This window comes from Elephantulus edwardii, unplaced genomic scaffold (genome assembly GCF_000299155.1).
Source record: "Elephantulus edwardii isolate Elephantulus edwardi_28Jun2011 unplaced genomic scaffold, EleEdw1.0 scaffold00212, whole genome shotgun sequence".
Classification (NCBI taxonomy): Eukaryota; Metazoa; Chordata; class Mammalia; order Macroscelidea; family Macroscelididae; genus Elephantulus; species Elephantulus edwardii.
In genome coordinates, this window is record NW_006399962.1 from 2,168,077 (window position 1) to 2,189,747 (window position 21,671).

Sequence of the window (21,671 nt, forward strand, 5' to 3'; positions counted from 1 at the left end):
CTCCTGGAGCTAGGCTCTGCCTCCTACCACGTGCATGCCCACAGGTTGTTGGCCTGGCTTCTTGACTGATCTTTGGGAAAAGCAGAGACTGAAGAGAGGTATAGGTAAAACAGAGTCTGTATTAGCTATGAGACCAGTGACAGTAAACCTGGGAGAGTGGAGGGGGATTAAGGAAGAAAAGGAGAGAGTGTGGGGGAGGGTGAGACATGCAGCATGAGATGGAAAGATTTAATAGCTCAGCCCTGAGGAATCAGTGTGAAGAGAGGGAAGTGTTCAAGGCAGGCAGACTCCATATTATCTGGGCATCAGTCAGGGTCCTCAAGAGACAGGGGACACACTCAGTTGCCTATATTTGCTTTATTAAGAGGGCTTAGTGAAGAAATTATTTACAGAGGGGTTATGAGAACCAACAAGGATGTTGAAACACATCGAGATGAACAAGAGTGAAAAGCCATTATGACCCCTACCTTTGAAGTAGTGATAAGAGAACTTAGGCAGAGCTAGAGTCATGGAAAGATTTAGCCAAACAGGAACTGAAGGGACACAGCCACAGTCACATAGAACTACCATATTTAAGTAGAGAGGGGCCAGGAGTGAGAAATATCCAGATCTTTGTACTGTCTTATTCTTTCATCTTTGTCTGCCTTCCCTAAGTCAAACACTATAGCTTGGATTGGTCAGCTCCCAAGGGCCTAGAGCAGAACTGGGAAGGGTGAATAATAGCTAGGGATGTACAAAGAAGCATTAGCAGTCCACCTGGGCAGGCCAGAGGAAATGGATTCAAGACACAGTATTAAGGAGGAGTGCAGGCAAAACTCACTTTCTGGAGATCTAGAAAATCAGTGGAAAGGGCTGGGTCGATTTATCCTAGAGTAGGAGTGGGGGCATTGAGTGCAAAAGGCAGGAGGCAGTGGGCTATTGAATAAATTAGTGGTGAACTAAGGCTGGTAGAATTGAGTATGTGGGCTCGTTGCATGGACTAGTACCAGAAGAAAGGCTGTAGTTATGGAATTAGTTAAGGGACTCTCCTTAGATGAGTTCTCAAATCAAAGGTGGGATCATTTCCATGGGTTTCTTGGGGGAAAAAGAATTTCTGGCCCGAGGCAGTAATGGAGTTAGTTGCATCTTCACCTCAAGGACAGGTACCTCTGTAAATGCATATTTTCCTGCCCCCACCTGGGCTATGTGCACTGTGCAGACTAACTGCATCCACAGGCCTCTACCACCATGTCAGGTATGTCAGTCTTGACAATGTTACTGTCTCTGTCATAGTAGAGCAGAGATAGGGGCCTCCGGGCAGTGGGCACACAGCATGAGCCACCTCCAGCAGTGCCTGCTGTATTGGTCTTGAGCAGATTGAACACTGATGTGTGAAAGGAGGCAGCAATGCCAGACATGCCTGCCACATGCAATGGGCACTGCCCTGTGCAGAAGTTCATTGCGTAGCCCTCAGGCTGGATGATCCAGTTGTGCCAGCCAATCTCACGGAAATCCACGAAGAACTCTTGTCGACAACACATCCTGGACCCATCCTGACAATCAATACCTCGCCGGCGAACAAGATGTTTCCCTCCAACTCTAACTTGGGCTGCCACAAAAGGTCTGTGGGTAGCCTCATCCAGGATGACTGAGCCCTGTGCTTGGTCATCAAGGACCAACTCCAGGGTCAGGTGCCCTTGGCTGCAGGCAGCCAGAGCTTCGGGGCCCAGGAAGAGCTGGTACCAGCCACTGGCATCTGCCTCCAGCAGGTGCCTGGGGACCAAGGTAAGATTGGTATTGTGTGAGCCTGGCACAAGGACCTTCACTGTCAAAGTTCCAGTAGCATTGGGAAGGAACTGCACAAAGAAGGTGAAACTGGCCTTCTGGACCTCCAAGACCCCAGCAGTTTTATCAGATGAGAAGTGGAAATCAAGACGCGTCTGGTTGATGGTGGAAAAACCTGTGGACAGAAGAAGCCTCAGTTATTCCGAGTATTGGGTCTCCCAGCTGTCTCTCTGACTTCCTTACACTTGAACTCTCTCTGACACTTAGCATTCCTGATGACTTTTTCCCTTGAAAATCTTTCTGCCTTGGCTTCCATGTTTCAGTTATCTTATGATTCAGCTTCCTTGCTGGTTTTTCTTTATCTGACTATTCCTTTAGTATAAGAGTTCTTAAAAAATCTGTCTTTAACATTTATTTTTATATACTATATACAAAAGTTAGCTCCTACTTATGCACCTGGGCAGCCAACACAATCTTTTTTCATTCTGAAATCTATATATCTAGTCCAGACTATTTTTCACATCTGGACAGGACATACAGATTTTGGAATTATCAAGCATTTGGCACACATCTCTAACTACTTAGTTTTGTGACATGGATGTCCTTCTCAAGAAACTTGTCTTTTTGTTATTTGAACTGGCAGTAGCACTACCTTCCTTATTATCTTTAGAAAGTCCATGATCTTCCTTCATTCTCCACCCAGTCCTTTACTATTTCTTGTCGTTGCATGCTGTTGAGTCTGAACCGACTGGTAGCAGACCCTCCAGCAGATTTACAGAGGCAGTAAATTGCATGTTGTTGTTATTTGCCATTGAGTTGCTCGTGGCTCATAGTGACACGATGTACAATAATTGAATGCTGCCCTATCCTGAGCCAATCTCACTGCCTCCAACACACCTACCCTTAGACTCCAGTTACATGGGAGGAGATTAACTGTCCTTCTCCCTTGGAGCAGCTGGTGGATATGAACCAAACCTCATGCCTTTGGGACTGCTGTGTGACTTCTTGCCACTAGGCCACAAGACCTCCCTGTCCTTTACTATGATGCTTCTAATATTCATACATTGATCTCGGGAATTAGCAGAGTAGAAAGAAAAAGAAAAAAAATCTCCTTACTCAAACATCCTAGCATTCTGATTTGCTCAAACTTACTGAAACACAATTATCTAAGTATTTGTTAAAACAAATTTATGAGAGACACCAAGGGTTTGGTGTCACATGGACATTGTCTTGATATTTTAGGGGGATTATGTTAGAAACCCAGAACTAAGATGTTTTTGGGAAGACAAACAAAACTGGATGAAACTAGATTTCACACATGCACGACAAGGAGTTACCTGACAAGGCTGTGACCTAAAATGGAAGTTCAAAAAAGGGAACTGGACTTAAACCAGAGGCCAGAGCGAGGTCTGAATATGCCAATATCCTACAATGAGTCTTGTCACCATTTCCCAGATTCCCTTGCACCAGAGCCTATTTCAAAGTTGTGTGTGTACACAAAGGAAGGAGAGTTTTGGTCATCTGAGCAAAGCTATGTAATACCACATCTCTATTTATTCCTGAAAAGCATCCCTCCTGTAAGAAACAACCCTAGAAAAGCTCTGAGCATTTATTGCTTGGAGGGATATACTTGTGTTCCTCCTCGGTCCTGTGTGTTCTCCCCTTACAGGGTTTTCTTATTCTCTAATAAATCTCTACCTTTTCTTTCACATAATTGTCTGTCTTTCTAGCAATTATTTAGATCCAGCATCCAGTACCAATATGTCTTATATTCCCGTGAATACTGCCTAAATTTCCCTCATCATTCCTCATCTACCTTATTGAAATAGCTTAACTGGACTTGCATTTCTTCACTCCACTGAAACTGCTCTTCTCAGATCCTTCCAACACCTTCCACATTGTTAAATCCAGTGATTTCATGTCTTTATATTCATTTACTTGGTGTATAATGCAGTTAACTATTCTCTTCTTCTTCTTTTTTTTTTAAATGGAATGTTTCACGACTTTGCGTGTCACCCTTGTGCAGGGCCACGCTAATCTTCTCCGTATCATTCCAATTTTACTGTATGTGCTGCTGAAGCGAGCACACCCGTTTTCTTCCTGAAATGTTTCCTTTTCTTGGTTTTTGTGATACTGGTCTTTCCACCTTGGTCTCTACTGGTGGTTTCTCTAAATGCTGTAAGTCCTAAACTCTCATGTCTTCACCTATATACTCTTTTACAATGATCTTATTGATTCTCAGGAGCTTAAATTTAAAAAAAAAACCCAGATGACTCCCAAATATTTATCTCTATATATCTGTAGAGGGACTCTGTGGTCAGAAGTTGTGCTGAATTATTATGGTTGTGACAAGAGTCCAGAATGAAGGTTGCATAGTGGAGTACACTCGGGAAGGGGGAAGGGATTTTATAACAATAAAATAATTTTTCTTTTACTTTTCAAAGAAAAGTGAAAACTGTGGGGAGGGGTGGGCAGGGAGAAAAATGCAACAGTGAATGTATGGAAATCCCAAATCTCTGTGAATGTTCATTAAAATTAATTAAAAAAAATGTTGTGCTGCAATCCCAAAGGCATACAGACAAATCCATCAGCTTCCCTGCAGGAGAAGCATGGGAATTTCCTCTTGTCTCATTAACTGCCCCTGAAATTCTGCTGGAGGGTGAGCTATGAGTCAGTTCTGACTCACTGGCCCACAACAACAACATCTGCATATCTTTGTCTACGTCCCTATATATCAGGCCCTAACCTTTCCCAGAGCCACAGACTTGTATGTATGCCCAGCTGCCAATTTGATATGCTACTTAGATATTCAGTGATACCTCACATGTAAATTTTTCAAAGATTTGTTCTTCTCCAATGCAATATTATCCCTCTCTAGTGTCCTCCTTTTCTGTAAATGCATTGTTTGAGTCAAAACTTTCATTTTCTTAGTTTCTTACTTTGAAATTATCTGCAAGATGTGTCCATTCTATCTTCAATACAGAATATGATTTTACTTCTGTTCACCTCTTCTGTTGTTGTGTATCACTGAATAAAAACTGACTCGTAGTTGACCCTCCAGTGGGTTTTCAGGGGCTGTAAATCACAAGGGAGAAGATTGTTTGTCTTCTATGGAGCCGCCTTTGGGTTTACAATGCAGCTTCTTGACACTGGATCACCAGAGATCCCTACTCCATCTCTTCTACTATATTTAATTCAAATAATCATTATCTTTTCTTGAATATGGTATAGTTTCCCAAGTAGTCCATTCCCAATAAATCATATCACTTTTGTTTTATGTTAGAAATTATGAGGATAACACAGAATAGGACAAGGTTCAGATCTACTCTTCATGTCATTCGTACTCAACTCGATGGCACCTAACAACATGATCAGCTTTAGTGCTCCTCAGTTTAAGACCCTTCAAAGGTTTCCTGCCCTTCAGTTACTATATTCTTTCTGCTTCTTGAATTCACAAAGCTTTTACCAACCTCATGGCGTTTTTACTTGCTATCACTCTGCCTGGACCCTTCCTGAGATCTTTGTGTAACTGAATCCTTTTGGGCATTAGCACTCTTGTCAGAGAGGCTTCCTGATTGCCTTTTCTAAAGTAGTATTCACTTCTACTCTATCACTCTGCTTAACTGTCTTCCTAGTCACTTGACTCTCTTGATTATTTTTTTAAATGATCATTTATTTTTATGAATATTTTTATTCTTTTTATTATAAAATATTCATAATATTTATTATGAATATTTTATTTGGTCTAAAATGAATATTTTTATTCTTATACATTGTGTTTCTCTCTTGGTTCTTTAATTTGTTTACTGTGTGCTGTTTCTATCCCTCCTTCTCTCTGAACTATGGTGGGAGCTCCATGATGAAGGGAGAAATTTTACCTGTATAGTTCATCATTGTATTCTTAATGCCTGATACATAATAAGTGCTCAGTAAACATTCCTTGAATTAATGGTCTTTCATTTCTTTTTCTTTTGCATTAACACCAGAATTCTTTTAAAAAAACTTGACTGGGTCATAAAATTTATTGTACTAAAAGCCTTATAAGGTGAATAAAGTCCAGATTCTTTTAGTAAACAGTAAATGCCCATTATGGTGTGGCCTCAGTGCCCTTTGTTGTGTTTTTTTTTCAAGTAAAAGTGGAGAGACTTGGAAAATCAGAAATATGGCAACTCTCAACAAGACTGAAAGGGTTTCTCATTTCGTTCTGTGTAAATCTGCTCCATTCTTCTCTCTCCACTCAGCGTCCTTGGTCCTAAAATAATGGACCCAGATTCTGTGCCTAAAAGGCCTCTTATTTTGCTCCTAGCTAAGAAAATAGACCTTCCAATGTCCTAATTCAGCAAGAAGAGTCTGATTGGCCCAACTATTCTTTTCTGGCAAGGCCACTGTTAGAATTCTTTAACTTATCCTTGTTACAGCAGATGCATGGCCAGTAGGAGCTGTTGTAGATTGTTATACTATTGAACAACACATCCCAATATTCATTATTTCGTGCAGTTCATTCCTCCATCAAGACTGAACTTGGCCACATGACTTGATTTGGCCATGGGGCCTTAGCAATTGTAGTACAAACAAATGCTTGATAAGTATTTACATATTAAGGTTTTGTCCTCTTGGAAGCCAGCCATCATGGTATAAAGAAAACTGAGCTTTACTGCTGAATGAAAATAACATGTGGGGAAAGACTCTGGGAGATGAGAAACCATCTTAGATGGTCCAGTCCTAGTTAAGTTCCCAGCTTCCAGCAGCTGTATTAATTGACCTTAATTACACCACATAGAGCAGATAACTTACTTTGGGTATATTTTCAGGAGGAATTGCTCCTTAGAGTGAGAACATCATGCTGGGAAAGGTAGAGGAGTCAGCGAAAGAGAGGAAGACCTTAAAAGAAATGGGTTGAGAAGCCCATAATGGGCTTGAGCAGGACAGAGATTGTGAGGGTGGTGGGGGACAGGTCTGTTGTTCATAGGATCGCTATGAGTTGTAGTTGACTTGATGGCATCTAGCAACCACAACAACATAAACTATAAAAACTCACTCAAATTACCAAATAACAGGAAAGAATATAGTTACTGTCTTAAGCCTCTGTGTTTTGAAGTGGTTTGTTATATGTCAATGAAACCCAAACTCACCATCAGTTCAACTCATAGCAAAGCTACAGGATGAAGAACTTCCCCTTAGGGTTTCCAAGGCTGCAAATCTTTGTGGAAACACAATGTTGTCTTATGTTTCTCTTGAAGATGGTAGTGAGGTGAGTAGCCAGGTATTTTAATCACTACACTATCGTAATTTATTCATCAACCAATAATTGAAAAAGAAATTAGTATTAAAAACGAAGTGCTGTGGTGAGATTGTAGGGACACTGGAACTTATTTGTCCATCTTTCTCTACCAGAGCAGCTGGTAGATTTGAACCACCTACCATTATTTTAGCAGTGTAATACATAACAAACTATACCATCAGGACTCCTTGCAGTGACTTCCTAGACGTGTCTAAGCACCTTTCAGGACAAATGGAGACTAAAGGAACCCCTGAGACTATCTTACTAAAATATCCATTGAACTTGGAACCGAAGCTACTTAACTAAATAACAGATTGGTTTATAAAATAAACAGTATCAATCATCCTTAATATGCTTCCTTAAGCAATCAATTATGAGACTAAACTGTCAATATTTACCCAAAAGCAAAGATGATAAGGCAAGGAGAGTCAGGGAAATGAGATCAATGGAAACAGAACAAATAGAATGGAAATAATGAGAATGTTGACATATTGTGAAAATTGTGACCAATGTCACAGAACAATTTGTATAAAAGTTGTTAAATGGGAATCTCTGATTTGCTATGTAAATTGTCATCTAAAACACAAATGTACACACACACACACACACACACACACACACACACACTTCCCATGGAGTTAAAAAAAAAAAAATCAGATAATAAGTGAAGGGCTACCATAAGAGAAACCAAAAATCTGTGAGAAACAGTGCAGACTGGAAGAGCAGTGGGGAAACTGTTATCAGAAGCAAGAGAAACGGGGACCTATGTTATGATATAGGCTATCGCCTCGCCTCTGGTAGCTTAGAAGATAGAAAAGATATCTACAAAGTTGTGAATTTATTTGAAGATATTTCCAGGAAGAATGCGGAAAGTGCTAATTGTTTTAGCTCTCTGTGATAAAGTATTTCAGGAGAGAGATGAACTAAAAAAGGACCTGTTCAATATTTAGGCAAGATTTAGAGAAAATGTTTCTAACCCAGGACTTGTTAGATCGTAAGAGAAAAGCATTTCTCATTTCTTGCCTTCTCATCTGGTAAGAGATTCTGAAAGAAAGAAATTACCTCACTAATTCAGTAAAATCAAACCCAAGCGGCTACCAGTGGAACAAAGCTTCAGAGAAGAGCAAAGCAAATAAAGGAATAAGGGTCAGCCGTAAACCCTCCAGTAAGATCTAAATTTAAAGTGATGCTTTAAGGACCCTCTCAAGATAAAGAAGCTTTAAGACTCTTAAGCATGTTGTCCCAATACTCTTATTTGTAGCTTGAAGTAGAGACATATTTTGTTTGCTTGTTTTGTTTTAAATCACTTTTTATTGTGATTTGAGTGAAAGTTTGCAGAACAAATTGATTTTTCAGTCAAGAATTCATACACATTCTGCTTTGTGACATTGATTACAAATCCCACATTGTAAGAGCCCTCTTTCCACTTCTTCCCCGGAGAGGTATCTGTCTTGACAGAGTGGGGTGCCTTTTGTCTAATTAAGTAGACTACCATTTTCTAATTTAGAAGGCCCATAGAGAATTTTAATAGTGAAAGCAACACCAGCTTGGGCTGAAAAGAGCAGCTGCAATTCAAAATGAAAAGAAGTCTCTGGGCCCCTAACATCTTTGGGCAGGAAGCTGGCCAAGAAAACTACTCTGCTGAAAACATGGACCATTTCGTATTGAAAAGGAAGACCATCTCACAGAGTGAGGGCAAATCCAGAAGCCAATGGGAACAATGGGGATCTATGGCACAAGTCTACCTGTGAGAAGACTAGGTCCTAACCCGGAGAACTTTGATTTTGGAGTGGACAGAGACACATACTTGGCCAGAGACTAGAATTTCTATGGATCAATGACTACATCTTCCATTCTGAACAGGAGTGCCTGTCATGGTTCTCTGGTAACTATTTCAACATCATAAGTAAAATGTGTGGGAGGAAGATAATTTGTATTTTTAGGTCACAGGCAGAGCTATGCTGGTAAATGTTTAACAACTGGTCTCTGGAAAGGGCGAGGGAAGCTCAGTTTGTAGTGTTTACCAATTTTTGTATAAATATTCCCCCTAAGACTGATTTCAAGCTACCAATGTGATGAGAAGTTGAGAGTGCAGGAGTGGCTCTCGTGAGCTGATATAATTAATCCTGCAACACTGAAGACCCTGCACCTGAAGAATTGCATGAGGGGCAGCTGACTCATAACATGCACCAGATTCAGATGAGATTTTAAGCCTGCCCAGTGCCATAATAGGATAATATTTGGGGAGGGAGGTCTTGAGAGAGAATGAATATATTTTGGATTTGGTTGTTTCTGTTATGTGCCACTTAGTTAGAACTTACTCATAGCTGACTCTCCAGTGGGTTTTCCGGGGCAGTAAACTGTAGAGAGGAGATTATCCATCTTTGACCTGTGGAGCTGCTGGTGGGTTCGAACTGCTTGCCCTTTGGTTTGGTTGCACAACTCTTTATCCACATATGGTTGTGGTTGTGTACTGTCGAATTGGAAGCAACCCTCCACTGGGTTTTCAGAGGGAATGAATCGAACAGGAAGAACAACTGGTGGATTTGAACCGTGCACCTTCAGGATTGCAGCGCAGCTTCTTACCTCTAGGCTACCACAGCTGTTATCCATATACTGTAGAGACATTAATTAGGGTCCAGAGGAGAGTGCTATATTAACTCACCACTGCTGTCAAGTCTATTCCAAATTCTCAGCAACCCTACAGTACATAAGAGAACTGCCCATAGAGTTTCTAAGGCTATAAATCTTTATGGTAGCAGACTGCATCCTCTTATTTCCTCAGGGCAGCTAGAAGATTTGAACAATAGCCCTTTCACAGTCCAATGCTTAACTCATTAAACTAACAGGTTTCCACATCTTTGTGGAATTCCCTTCTATCCCAATTTTCAGCTTGGTCATATGCCTTGCTTGTTTTGTCAATTGGATATTAGCTAGCAGAAGCCTCATGACCATTTACACATTGAGAATTGTTCTTTTGGAAGCCCTATTTCACTTTAAAGAAATTGGGACTGGACTGCTGAATAAACAGACAGTCCATCTTAGAGTGATCTTGAGGAGCAGAATTGTCCAGATGAGCCAAGTAAAACCACAAAATAATGGTAAATAAGAAATCATTATTGTTTTATATTACTACTCTTCAGGGGTGTAGCAATTGTTGTTGTTAGGTGCCTTTGAATCAATTTTGATTCATAGTAACCAACTGATCTGAACTTGATCCTATTCTGCACCGTCCTCATAATTTCTGACCTGCTTGAGTCCATTGTTCCCGTCACTGTCAATCCATTTTGTTGGACATTGTCCTCTCTTTCTCTGACTTCCCATCTCTCTCATCATGATGTCTTTTTCCAAAAACTGATCCCTCTTGTCAACATGCTTGAAGTATGTGAGATTAAATTTCACCATCCTTACCTCTAAGAAGCATACTGCTTGTGCTTCCTCCATGATTATCCTTCATGGGATATTCAATATTTTTCTCCAACACCACAATTCAAAGGTTTCAATTCTTCTGTCATCTCTATTCATTGTCCAACATTTTCATCCTTATTCATTTTCCATTTATTTTTTAAGCAATGGATAATGAAAACAGAAGTTATAGACAGTGATAACCACTAAAGAGATTGAGCAGACACAGGGGTTGACATTTCCAGATAGAAACCTAATACATTTGAATGGACCCTGAGTAGAACGTGAAGTACAGGGTGTCTAATCCATAATTTCCAGAGTTCCCATCATCCTTGGCCTTTTGGTTTCTACTTTTCCCTATTCTAGTTTCCCTAGAGCCTGAGGCTTTTCTTATTCCAGCAAGAAAAATTTTCAGATCTTTCTTTCACACTATGGTGTAGTTGATAGCTTAAATTGGAATAAAAACTTTCAGCTAAAATATTTAAATATAAAAGGTGAAATCTAGGCATCAGTCATTCTCACCTCCAATTTTTTTTTAACTTCACCTTAGATTAGGCCTCCTTTGACCTGAATGTTGTATTCATTCATTAGCAAATATGTGAAAATATATAGACTTTTGTTCTGTTTTATGTATATAGACTTTGAAGTCAGGAGAACTTGCAAGCTATATGACCCTGGCCATGGAAACAATCTTTGAGTCAGTTTCAGTTTCTACCTTCATAAAATGGCAACAATAAGACCTACATTACATTATGTTGAGACTGTGAAGATTAAATGAGTTGGGACAAGTAAACTTAAGATCTGGTAATCATATTATTGTCACAATAAACCAAAAGTGGGTTAACCACTAGGAAAGACAGGTAAAAACCAAAAAAATGCAGGATTTTAATGTTCAAGAGACTCACAGTTCATGGCCATCTGTCCATCTTATCTTTATTTACTTTAAACTATTTTTAAACTCTAAATGAAGCCTGCTCCTTCACACATATTATGTTTTACCCTCAGAGTAGCATGTCATTTACCATTTTTTAATCCATTAAATGAAAACTTACTCTACAAGAGAATTCTCTACCTTCTTCTGAAAGACTTCCCTATTTCACTAAGTCTTTATAAGTTACTCCTGGCTCAGCATGCTTTTGTGCCATTATCTAGGATTTATTTAATTCCATGTTAAGTTCTAATGAATATATTTCCAGCAGCAGCACCAAATACTTTATGGGTAGGAGCTAGATATTCCCTCAATTTTCTGTTCTTCTCACTCAGAAACTGAAGTGGGTTTGGGGGGAAGGTGCCTGATACTTGAATAGTACTTATTCAGCCAGGAACTCCTTTAAGCACTTTGTATTAGCTTATATAATCCTCTTGACTGTCCTTTCATTGTCCCCATTTTGTTGTAGTTGGTTGCTGACTTCTGAAGTCCCCACACACAATGGAGTGTAAGGTGGCCCCAGTTCTGTGCCATCTCCATGGTCAGCTGCAGATTAGATTGCTGTGATTCAAAGGACTTTCTTCAGATGATTTGCAAAAGTAGATCACCATCATAGACAGCATCATGTCCTCCACAGATAAGTGTATGTAGTATTAAAAGTAGAAGTTATGAAAAGTTTCCCTGTGATCTGATAAGCCAATTAATTGTAGCAGTAATAGGTGTGTGTGTGTGTGTGTGTGTGTGTGTGTGTGTGTGCTGTGTGCTGCGTTCTTAATCTCCTCACATTCCTGAGCAAGAGAAGTTAACTTAGGGTATGACTTATAACACCTTTTACCTTACAAGAGATAAAGGGAGAGAAAAAGTAGCAGAGAAGGGTATCCTTGGATCACCAAGGAAAAAGACTAAGAGTACAACACATCTTGTGGGCCATGTCCATGCTTTAGGAAGATCCTTGGCACAGGGGAAGGTCAAGATGTATGGAGATCTCCAAGGAATACCAGGCCTACAAGATAAAAGCTGAAGGAAACAAGGACTTTCCTCCAGGACACACAGAAAGCCTCCTATATCTGGCACCCCGGACCTGCCCTTCCAGCTTCCTAAACTATAAGAAAATAGTTTTGTTTGCTGAAACCATACACTTGTGGTATTTTGTTACAGCAGCTCTACATAAGTAAGACAATCATTAAGGCTATCTTCCTAATTGATCTTAGAAGCTCTGCTAAAACCTGTTCAGCTCCATATTGTTGTTAGGTACCATGGAATCAGTTGACTCCAACTCACAGCAATCCTTTGTAGAAAAGATTGAAACTTTGCTCAAATCTGTGCCATCTTGACAATTTCTGCCTTGCTTAAGCTTTTTCATTGAAGATATTCCCCTCTTCTGTTTACTCTCCACTTTCCCAAGCATCAGCACCATATCAACACACAAAATTTCTATGGCAGGTGGGTGGTATCTGTGCATGAGATGCATTGATTTGGAATAATTTCTTCCACCTGGAAGGTAAGAATTTTACCATTGAACCACTAATGTACAGCATATCTCCAGTTTACAAACAAGAAACTGACTCTCAGCAATCCAGATCACTTAGCTAATAAGTAGCTGAACAGAATTTGAGCCCAGGCAAGAGAAAATGATGAAGCAGTATGTATGCTCCCATAAATATTTATAGCCTTGGATATAACTATGGATAGTTCTACTCTCTGTCTTACAGAATCTTTACTAATCAGAATTGACTTGATGGCAGTAGTTAGGTAGACTCTGGCTTAAGAGTTTGTGCTCTTGATCAGCTATGAGTGGGGATTCTAGACTGTGTTAAAGCTGACCTACAGAACGGTTTCATTATTTAACAAAAACTGTGTTTATTGAGGGAGCTCTGGTGGCATAGTGGATAAGGTGCCAACCCAAAGGCAAATCCACCAGCTGCTACATCAGCTGCTCTTCCGGAAAAAATTGGACATCTCCATGCAATTTACAACCTTTGAAAACCCGCTAGAAGGTGATTTAGGAGTCAGTTCTGACTCGACTGCGATAAGTGTGTGGGTGATTGTTTCTTAAGCATCTATGATGTTCTCAAGAAATGAAGTGGTATAACAACTATGAGATATCATCTTACCCGAGTCAGAAGAGCAAAATTTAACAGAACAGCAAGCAACAAACAAGGTTGTGGAGAAATTGGAACCCTTATTCACTGTTGGTGGGAGTGTAAAATAGTGCAACCACTGTGGAAGGTGGGATGGCGCTTTCTCAAAAAGTTGCAAATAGAGATACCATTTGACCCAGCAGTTCCACTACTGGGAATATATTCCAAAGAGACCATAAATGACATCCAAGCAGATATATGCACACCCATGTTTATCGTGGCTTTGTTCACAATAGCAAGGAGTTAGAAACAACCCAGGTGCCCATTAACAAATGAATGGATAGAGAAGGTGTGGTATATTCAGACAATGGAATACTACACTGCATTGAAAAACAAGGAACTCATGCAATATTATTCAAAATGGGTGACCCTGAAGGACATTATGCTGAGTGAAATATCTCAGTCACAAAAGGACAAATACTGCATGGTGCCACTGCTGTAAAATGGAACAGATATCAGGGTTGGGGTAAGACTGAGAAAAATTGGATAAATTGGGGAGCTCTGGTGGCCTAGTGGCAAGGAGCTGCAACTACAATCCCAGAGGCACACGGTTCGAATCCACCAGATGCTCTGCTGGGAAAAGGAGGGACAATCTCCTCCTGTACAAGTCAGATCTGATTTGATGGTACACTCACACAAAAATAAAAAAAAATTGGATAAATTGTGTATACTGCATTGAAACAGATGAGGGAAAGAATAATTTTAAAGCAATGTATGATAGGATATTATGGTTATTACAAGAGTCCACAATTGCATAGTGGAGTGTACTTGGGGCAGTGGGAGGGGTGCGGGGGGGATTGTATATCAAAGAAAGAATTTTTCTTTTACTTTTCAAAGAGAGCAGCGAACTGGGGTGGAGGGGAGCAGGGGGAAGGGCTGGGCAGGGAGAAAGTGCAACAATGAATGAATGGAAATGCAAAAAAAAAGAAAAAACGAAATAAAGTGGTATAGTGGTCAAAGTCAAGAATTTCTGAGGTGGTCTGCCTGAAGAGACCACTTACCACCCATGTGACCTTAGAAAAGTTATTTAACCTTTCTGTGCTACAGTTTTATTACTTCCTAAATGGCGATAACAGTAATATTTGCATTATTAGGTTGTTGTGAGAACCTAAGACAGTATATATAAAGGCTTAAAATACAATAAGCCATTTATTGTCATGTGTAATCTAACTCTTAGTAACCCCTATAGGACAGAGTAGAACTGTCCTATAGGATTTCCTAGGTTATAATCTTTAAGAAAACTCTGATGGTGTAGTCTGTAGCAAATTGCACTATAAACCCAAAAGCTTTGTGTCTCTGGTGGTTCAAATCCACCAGGGGCACCAAGGGAGAAAGATGTACAGTCTCCTCCCATTGTAATTTACAGCCTCAGAAACCAATGGAGGGTTAGCAGTGAGTCAGTAAGTCTGAATTTGAGTGTTTATAAGGAACGGCTATTTTCTTTCTTCATTTGGCAGTTATTGTTTAACCATTGTGCCATCTGGGTTCCTAAACATTGTAGAAGTGTTGGTTATTTTAACACATTAGCCTCACGTGGTAATGTGTGGAATAATAAAAGACCATTCCTGACCTCAAAGAGTTGATATTCTGTGTTAATTCTGATTTGACAAAACCTGGAAACAGACAATTCCATATTTTCTCAGGTTAAGGAGGACTAAGTGGAAAGGGAGTAGTTCCAGGGTGCTATCTTGGAATTTCTGCAGCTGTTTTTAAAATTTCTCTCCCTTTCAGGGAAGTAACTTTCTCTTTTTCAACCATCCTCTATCTACCTTTCTGAGCTCCATTTTGATACTGCTTTGATGTTTGTGACTTGAGATAACAAGATGGGAGAGGGTGGGGCAGAGAGGTGTAATTTCAATGTTTTATGTTCCCTATTTTGCCCAAATGAGACATCTTTAGAGTAGAGTTGGCTGAGGTGAAAAGAAGTTGGAACTGGATTCTAGGGCTGGACAAAGACCCATCAGCTCTCATTCCCTGGTCCAAGGTTCAGCCACAGTCTGTAAATTTATGGCGCCTGCAGAGAGAGGAGGGAGCTCCATAAGGAGGTGTTAACTCAAAGGCAGAGCTTATCTTTCAAATCTACCAGCTTTTGGAGGAGGGAAGATAGGCAACCTCCTCCTGTGCACTTTTCAGTCTAGGAAACTCCTGGAGGTCCCTCTAAGTCTGAATAGAATTGATTCAATCATAGTGAGTGAGTTAGTAAATGAGTGGGTGAGTGGGGGGCACAGAGAGGAACTAGAAGAGATGAAGGAGAGTCTCACAGAATTGAAACGGACCCATTTCTTAGTTGCCTATTGGTCTGAGGTACTAGAGAAAGCCTGTAAGGGAGTCTAGGCTTTGGAGATGACAGGTGGTAGGAAGTAGGGTTTGGGGAAGTTAGTTGGCAGTATGTTGACAAAGAAATGTTTTCTTTCCTTGCGAGATTAGGTTTTGGGGAATATCTATACACCAGCAACCCACCTGTCTTAGCAAAGCTGATGATCTCATATTCCTGTGCTTTGTTAGCTTCTGGGAGCACCCCCCGTGGGGGACCATGGAGGTGCTGCAGTGCTGTCCTCAGAGCAGCTCTGGGCACTGGTCGGCTCAGTGTTGGGGTCTGACTGAAGTGCAGCTTGTCTAAGATACTTCTCTTAGCTAGGTCAAGAAGTAGCTTCCGTTGGCTCTTCAGGTCGAATGTGGGCCCCCCACATGCCGGACACTGACCACCAGTTCTGGGAGTAGCCACTATGACCAAAGTCAGGAACACGAAGACCAGGAGCAGTGAGGAAGTCATTGCTGGGGAAATTCCTCTTTTAGCAACACAGTTCCAGGAAAGAGCTGATAAGGTGGGGCTCATGGGCTCAGCAGCTGTGGGGCTCCTGTCCTAAATGACAGGGTCTCCGGAAGAGGTATGTGTCCAGCTGGCATGCTTCCGTACTGCAGAGGATAGGGCAGCCAAACATCTGACTTGAGAAATGAAGCCAGTCCCAGGTAGAACCTGGCAGCAGCTTGCCAATGCATAGTTAGGCAAGGACAGAGTGGGGGATGTGATGAGAGGTTGGTTTGTTTGGGGAAAGAAATGTCCCTTGGCCAATTGAGATAGCTGTTATCCATGTGAGCTGCTGGGCCTGGGGACAAAGGTTAGAGCTAAAATTTTCCTTCAGATTGTCTGTAGCATTGTGAAACCTAGGGGGAGAGGGAAGCTTTTAAGAGACAGCATTAAAAGGTGACTCTCAATAACCTAACAAAAAGATGATGTCCCATCATATAACTTTTGTGATTTTCTTATATTATTATTTTTTAATTGATATTTTAATGAAAGTTTACAGAAAAGTTGGATTTACCCTCATTCATTGTTGTACATTTTCCTCCCTAAGCAACCCCAGTTCTCTTTTTAAATTTTTTTATTATTATTAATTGTAATGAAAGTTTACAGAGATTGAAAATTTCCATTCATTCATTCATTGTTGCACTTTCCTCCCTGCCTACCCCTCACTCCCCCCAATTAGCTCTTCTCTTTGAAAAGTAAAAGAAAAATTCTTTCATTGGTATGCAATCCCTTCCTCCAAGTCCACTCCACTATGCAGCCTTCATTCTGGACTCCTGTCACGACAATAATGCCTAACCACATATCCCTTTTAAACAGTTTTCTCCCTCATATGTCTCAATGCAGTATATATTGTTTATCCCATCTTTCTCAGTCTCCCCCCAATCCCGATGTCAGTCCCGTTTTACAACAGTGGTGCTACGCAGTATTTATCCCTTTGTGACTGAGATATTTCACTCAGCATAATGTCCTCCAGAGTCACCCATTTTGAATAATATTGCATGAAAGAACTGAGGGAAAACATTGAAAAGTTTAAAAATTTAAAAAATTTAAAGTCTCAAGTTGCAATATTGAAAGATTATATAATTTCCATATAATCTTTCAATATTGCAGCTTGAGACTTTACATTTTTTCCCTCAGTTCTTTCAGATTGAGACATTCTGAGAAACTGAAACATACGAAGAAGAATGTGGCATCAGAATTGGAGGAACTATCATTAACAACCTGAGATACACAGATGACACAACTTTGTTTGCTCAAAGTGGGAGGGACTTGAATCAGTTATTTAGTAGATCAAAGACTTCAGCCTTCTTTACGGATTATATATTACGATAAAATGAAAATCTTCACAATTGATTTAATGTTACTGTGTAGAGTTGAAACTGACCCATAGCAGACCCTCGGGGAAGTTTTCAGAGGTTGTTAATTTCCCAGGAGGAGATTGCCCATCTTTCTTCCACAGATCAGTAGCTGGTGGCCTCAAACCAGGTGTCTCTGGGATTGCAGTGCAGCTTCTTGCCACTAGGCCACCAGAGATCACTTACAATTAGCCAAATAAGTAACATAATAATAAAAGCACAAAAGATTGACATTAAGGATTAAGGATTTAATTTTACTTGGATTCACAAACAACACCCATGGAAGCAATAGTCTTGAAATCAAAGAACATTTGGCATTGGGTAAACCTCCTACAAAAGACTTCTTTAAAATGGTAAGAAACAAAACTGTCACTTGTGGACTAAGATACACTTGTTCTAAGTCATGTTATTTTCAATTACTTCATGTACTGTAGGGAGCTCTGGAGGCCTAATGGCAAGAAGCTGTGCTGCAATCCCAAAGGCAGACAGTTCGAGGCCTCCAGCTGCTCCTCAGGAGAAGGATGGGCAATCTCCTCTGATGTGATTAATTGCATCTAAAAATCCTCTGGGGGGTCAGCTATGGGTCAATTCTGACTGTACGGTACACAACACAACAAAACAGTGTTGAAAATCAGACAACGAATAAGGAAGACTAAAGAAGAATCTTGATGTTGTAAAAGAATATTAAAAATGGATTCTATCACCACACTATTTGGACCTGTGGTGTTCTCTGCTTCCCAGGCACCCACTGCCTGAAGGAGAGGCATACAACTCATGTCCAAGGCACACTAAGGCCTCTCTTGCTCTGCACAAGCAGTTGTTACAGATCTTTTAACTTCACTAGCAAATCTCCACTTGACATGTGACTCAGTTTTAGGAAGACCCCTGTACAGGTTTCTCTGAAGTGACTCATATTAAGCATACTCAGGCCCCTGTCCTACATAGCAAGTGTTAAAGTTCTTTTAGCCACATAGACCAACCTCCTGTCTGAAGATGCTCACTTCTTGCCCAGCAAACTCAATGGTCTTCAGTGTAGTTATTCTCCTGTGTCTAGGAAGTTCTCAGTCGGGTACTCTAGATCAAAATTATTCCAGTCTCTTCTTGAATCAGACACTTCTGCGGAATTGGCTCTTATAAAAGCAAACTTTTTGCCAATTTCAAGGAACAGCCCTCTCACCAGGAACATGAACTGACCAGTCCTCACAGTGGAACACCAGTCATATAATTTATGTACGAAACTGACCAATCCCTTATAAGATTGTGTCCTCCAATAATTCTCAGAGAATTAAAAGATCTTGGCTAGAAAGGTCATAGAAAAGCAATCTCCTCAACAACTGGATTGACAGTGTCTGTAACAGTAGGCTTGAGCATGGGGGAGATCATGAGGGTGATGTAGGAAAGAGCAAGATTCAGATATGTTGTTCAGAGGGTTTCGATGAGTTCTTATTGACTGGACAGCACTTGTTGTTATGTGCTGTAGAGTCGCCTGCGACTCATAGTGACCCTATGTACAACAGCCCCAAACCTTGCTCTATTTTGTGCCAATCTCATTGTCTCTGATAAACCTACCCCCATTACACCAGTCACTGAATCAATCCATCTCATTGAGGGTCTTCCTCTCCTGCACTGTCCCTCCACCCTCCCAATCATGATGTCCCTCTCAAAGGAGTGGTCCCACCTTGCAACATGTCCAAAGTATGTCAGACGAAGCTTCAGAATCCTTGCCTCCAAGTAGCAGCCTGGCTTCACCCTCTCCAGGACAAAACTGTTTGTTTTCCTAGCAGTCCATGGTATATTCAATACTCTCTTCAAGCACCACAGCTCAAAGGCATTAATTCTCCTTCTGTCCTCCCTAGTCATTGTCCAGCTCTCTGTTGCATAGCAAGTGATAACAAAGACTATGGCCTGTATCAGGTGCACCTTAGTCTCCAGACTGACATCACCTAACAACAAGGTATTTCCAATTTTACACAGAAAAGGCCAACTTAAGTAATTTTAAACTCCTACATCAGAGAGTTGGACTAGGGAGTACAGAAGGAGAATGGATACCTTTGAGCTGTGGTGCTGGAGAAGAGTATTGCGTATACCATGGATTGCTAAGAAAACAAACGGGTTCATTCTGGAACAACAGGTTCATTCAACAACAACAACAACTTAGAAAGTAAGCTCTGATGACCTAGTGGTAAAAAAACTGCACTGCAATCCTGAAGGGATGCATTTTGAATCCACCATCTGCTGTGTGGAAGAAGGTTGGACAGTCTCCTGCTGTGTGATTAACTGCCTCTGAAAATTTGCTGGAGGGTCAGTTATGGGTCAGTTCCAACTCAATGGCACTCAACAACAATAACAGTAACAACAACAACAGTTAGAAAGTAGCAGAGGTATGGTAGAATTGTCCATAAATGTTGCACTACAGTCTAAAAAGTTAGTGTCTCCAAGTGTTTGGAATCCACCAATAGCATCAAGGGAGTAAAATGGGAAGTCTCATCCTGTGAAAATGTACAAGCTTGGAAACTTGATGAAGGGCAACTATGATGTTAGAATGTACTTCATACCAGTGACAGATTAAAAAGTAAGAAAAGTTGGCTTCAAAATGGTCCTGTCATTTAGCTATTAAAGGACAGCTGTTGAAATCCACTGTTCCATTCTATGGGAGAAAAGATCTAACAATATGCTCTTGTTAAAGTATTATCCTAGGAAACCCCATGAAAACAGCTCTGCTCTACTCATCCACTCATGACTAGTTGTTCTAAGTTTGAACTGACTTAACAAACAATAGCAAAGTAAAATTTTAATTTTGCATTAAAAAATGAAAGAAAAGTAATTCCCTGTATTGCATCAAGAAACGGAAGTCATAAGGAAATTATTTAAATAGAAGATTTTCAGTTTTAGGATTTAAATAATATTGCAAACTTGATCTAGATTTAGTTTCTAAGAAATATTTGCGATGTAGAAAAATGACTCACTTATAAAAATTACTGGATTTATTTTTCCTTCTTGATAGTAATTAGCAGAATCTGTTAATTTTGAATACCCAACACCTTTTTGCCCTTCAAAGCGGGAAAAAAAAATTTCTCCTGTTTGAAATGCTTCATAAAACCAAAATCAAAACACAGACCCCACTCGTGGTGACTTTCCATCCTGTTTCCAAGGCTATAAATCTTAAAGTGAGGAGACTACTTATCAGAGGGGCTGATGAGGTCACATTGCCAATCATTAGGTTAGTTGTGCAATTTACTATGAACTATGCCACTTCTGTAGTTTGCCACTTTGGAACTGATCTAGCAGGCTTTCAGAGGCGGTATACTGGGAGGAGAATGCTTATCCTTCTCCCAAAGAGTTGCTTGGTGGTTTCAAACTGGGTGCCTTTGGGTTTCCTGTGCAGCTTCTTACTACTAGACCAACAGACCTACCTTGTTGTTGTTATGAGCCATTGAGTTGTTTGCAAATCATAGCGACTCTACAAACAACAGTTCTGAACTCTGTGCTATCTTGAGTAGACTTCATTGTCTTTTACACATCTACCTCCATTATCCCAGTCACTGAGTCTATCCGTTTCATCCATGGTCTTCCTCTCTTATGCTGTCTCTCCATCTTTCCAAACAAGATGTCCCTTTCCAAGGCATAGCCCCTTCTACATCTCTTCAATGTGGATTGAAGAGCAACATCAAGAAAACAAAAATTCTCACCCCTGGGCCAACTGGCAGCTCCACGATAGATGGAGAAGAAATTAAGGTTGTTTTCAGTTACATTTTGCTTGGCTCCATAATCAGCATTCTTAGCACCTGTAGTTAGGAAATCAAAAGATGAATTGCACTGGGAAAATCTGTTGTCAGGGACCTCTTCAGGGTTGTTGTTGTTATGTGCCTTCGAGTCGCCTGTGACTCATAGCGACCCTATGTACAACAGCCCTAAACTCTGCTCTGTCCTGTGCCAATTGCACTGTCTCTGACACACCCATCCCGATTATCCCAGTCACTGAATCAAT

At 40.5% G+C, this 21,671-nt stretch overlaps 1 protein-coding gene across 1 annotated transcript; it reads right to left on the minus strand.

The window, feature by feature from the left end:
- Positions 1 to 1,199: 1,199 nt before the first annotated feature.
- INHBC (inhibin, beta C) lies at positions 1,200 to 16,292 on the minus strand. The gene is made up of 2 exons (XM_006897594.1): positions 15,980 to 16,292; positions 1,200 to 1,939 (listed from the first exon to the last, which is right to left on the minus strand). The coding sequence occupies exons 1-2, from the start codon at positions 16,290 to 16,292 to the stop codon at positions 1,200 to 1,202; spliced, it is 1,053 nt and encodes a 350-aa protein (XP_006897656.1).
- Positions 16,293 to 21,671: the final 5,379 nt, after the last annotated feature.

Excerpts from the sequence above, each read along its gene's own strand:
- INHBC (XM_006897594.1), bottom strand. The coding sequence starts at position 16,292 with ATGACTTCCTCACTGCTCCTGGTCTTCGTGTTCCTGACTTTGGTCATA. Across the intron at positions 1,940-15,979 it reads CATCAGCTTTGCTAAGACAG|GTTTTTCCACCATCAACCAG; the intron begins GTGGGTTGCTGG and ends TTCTGTCCACAG.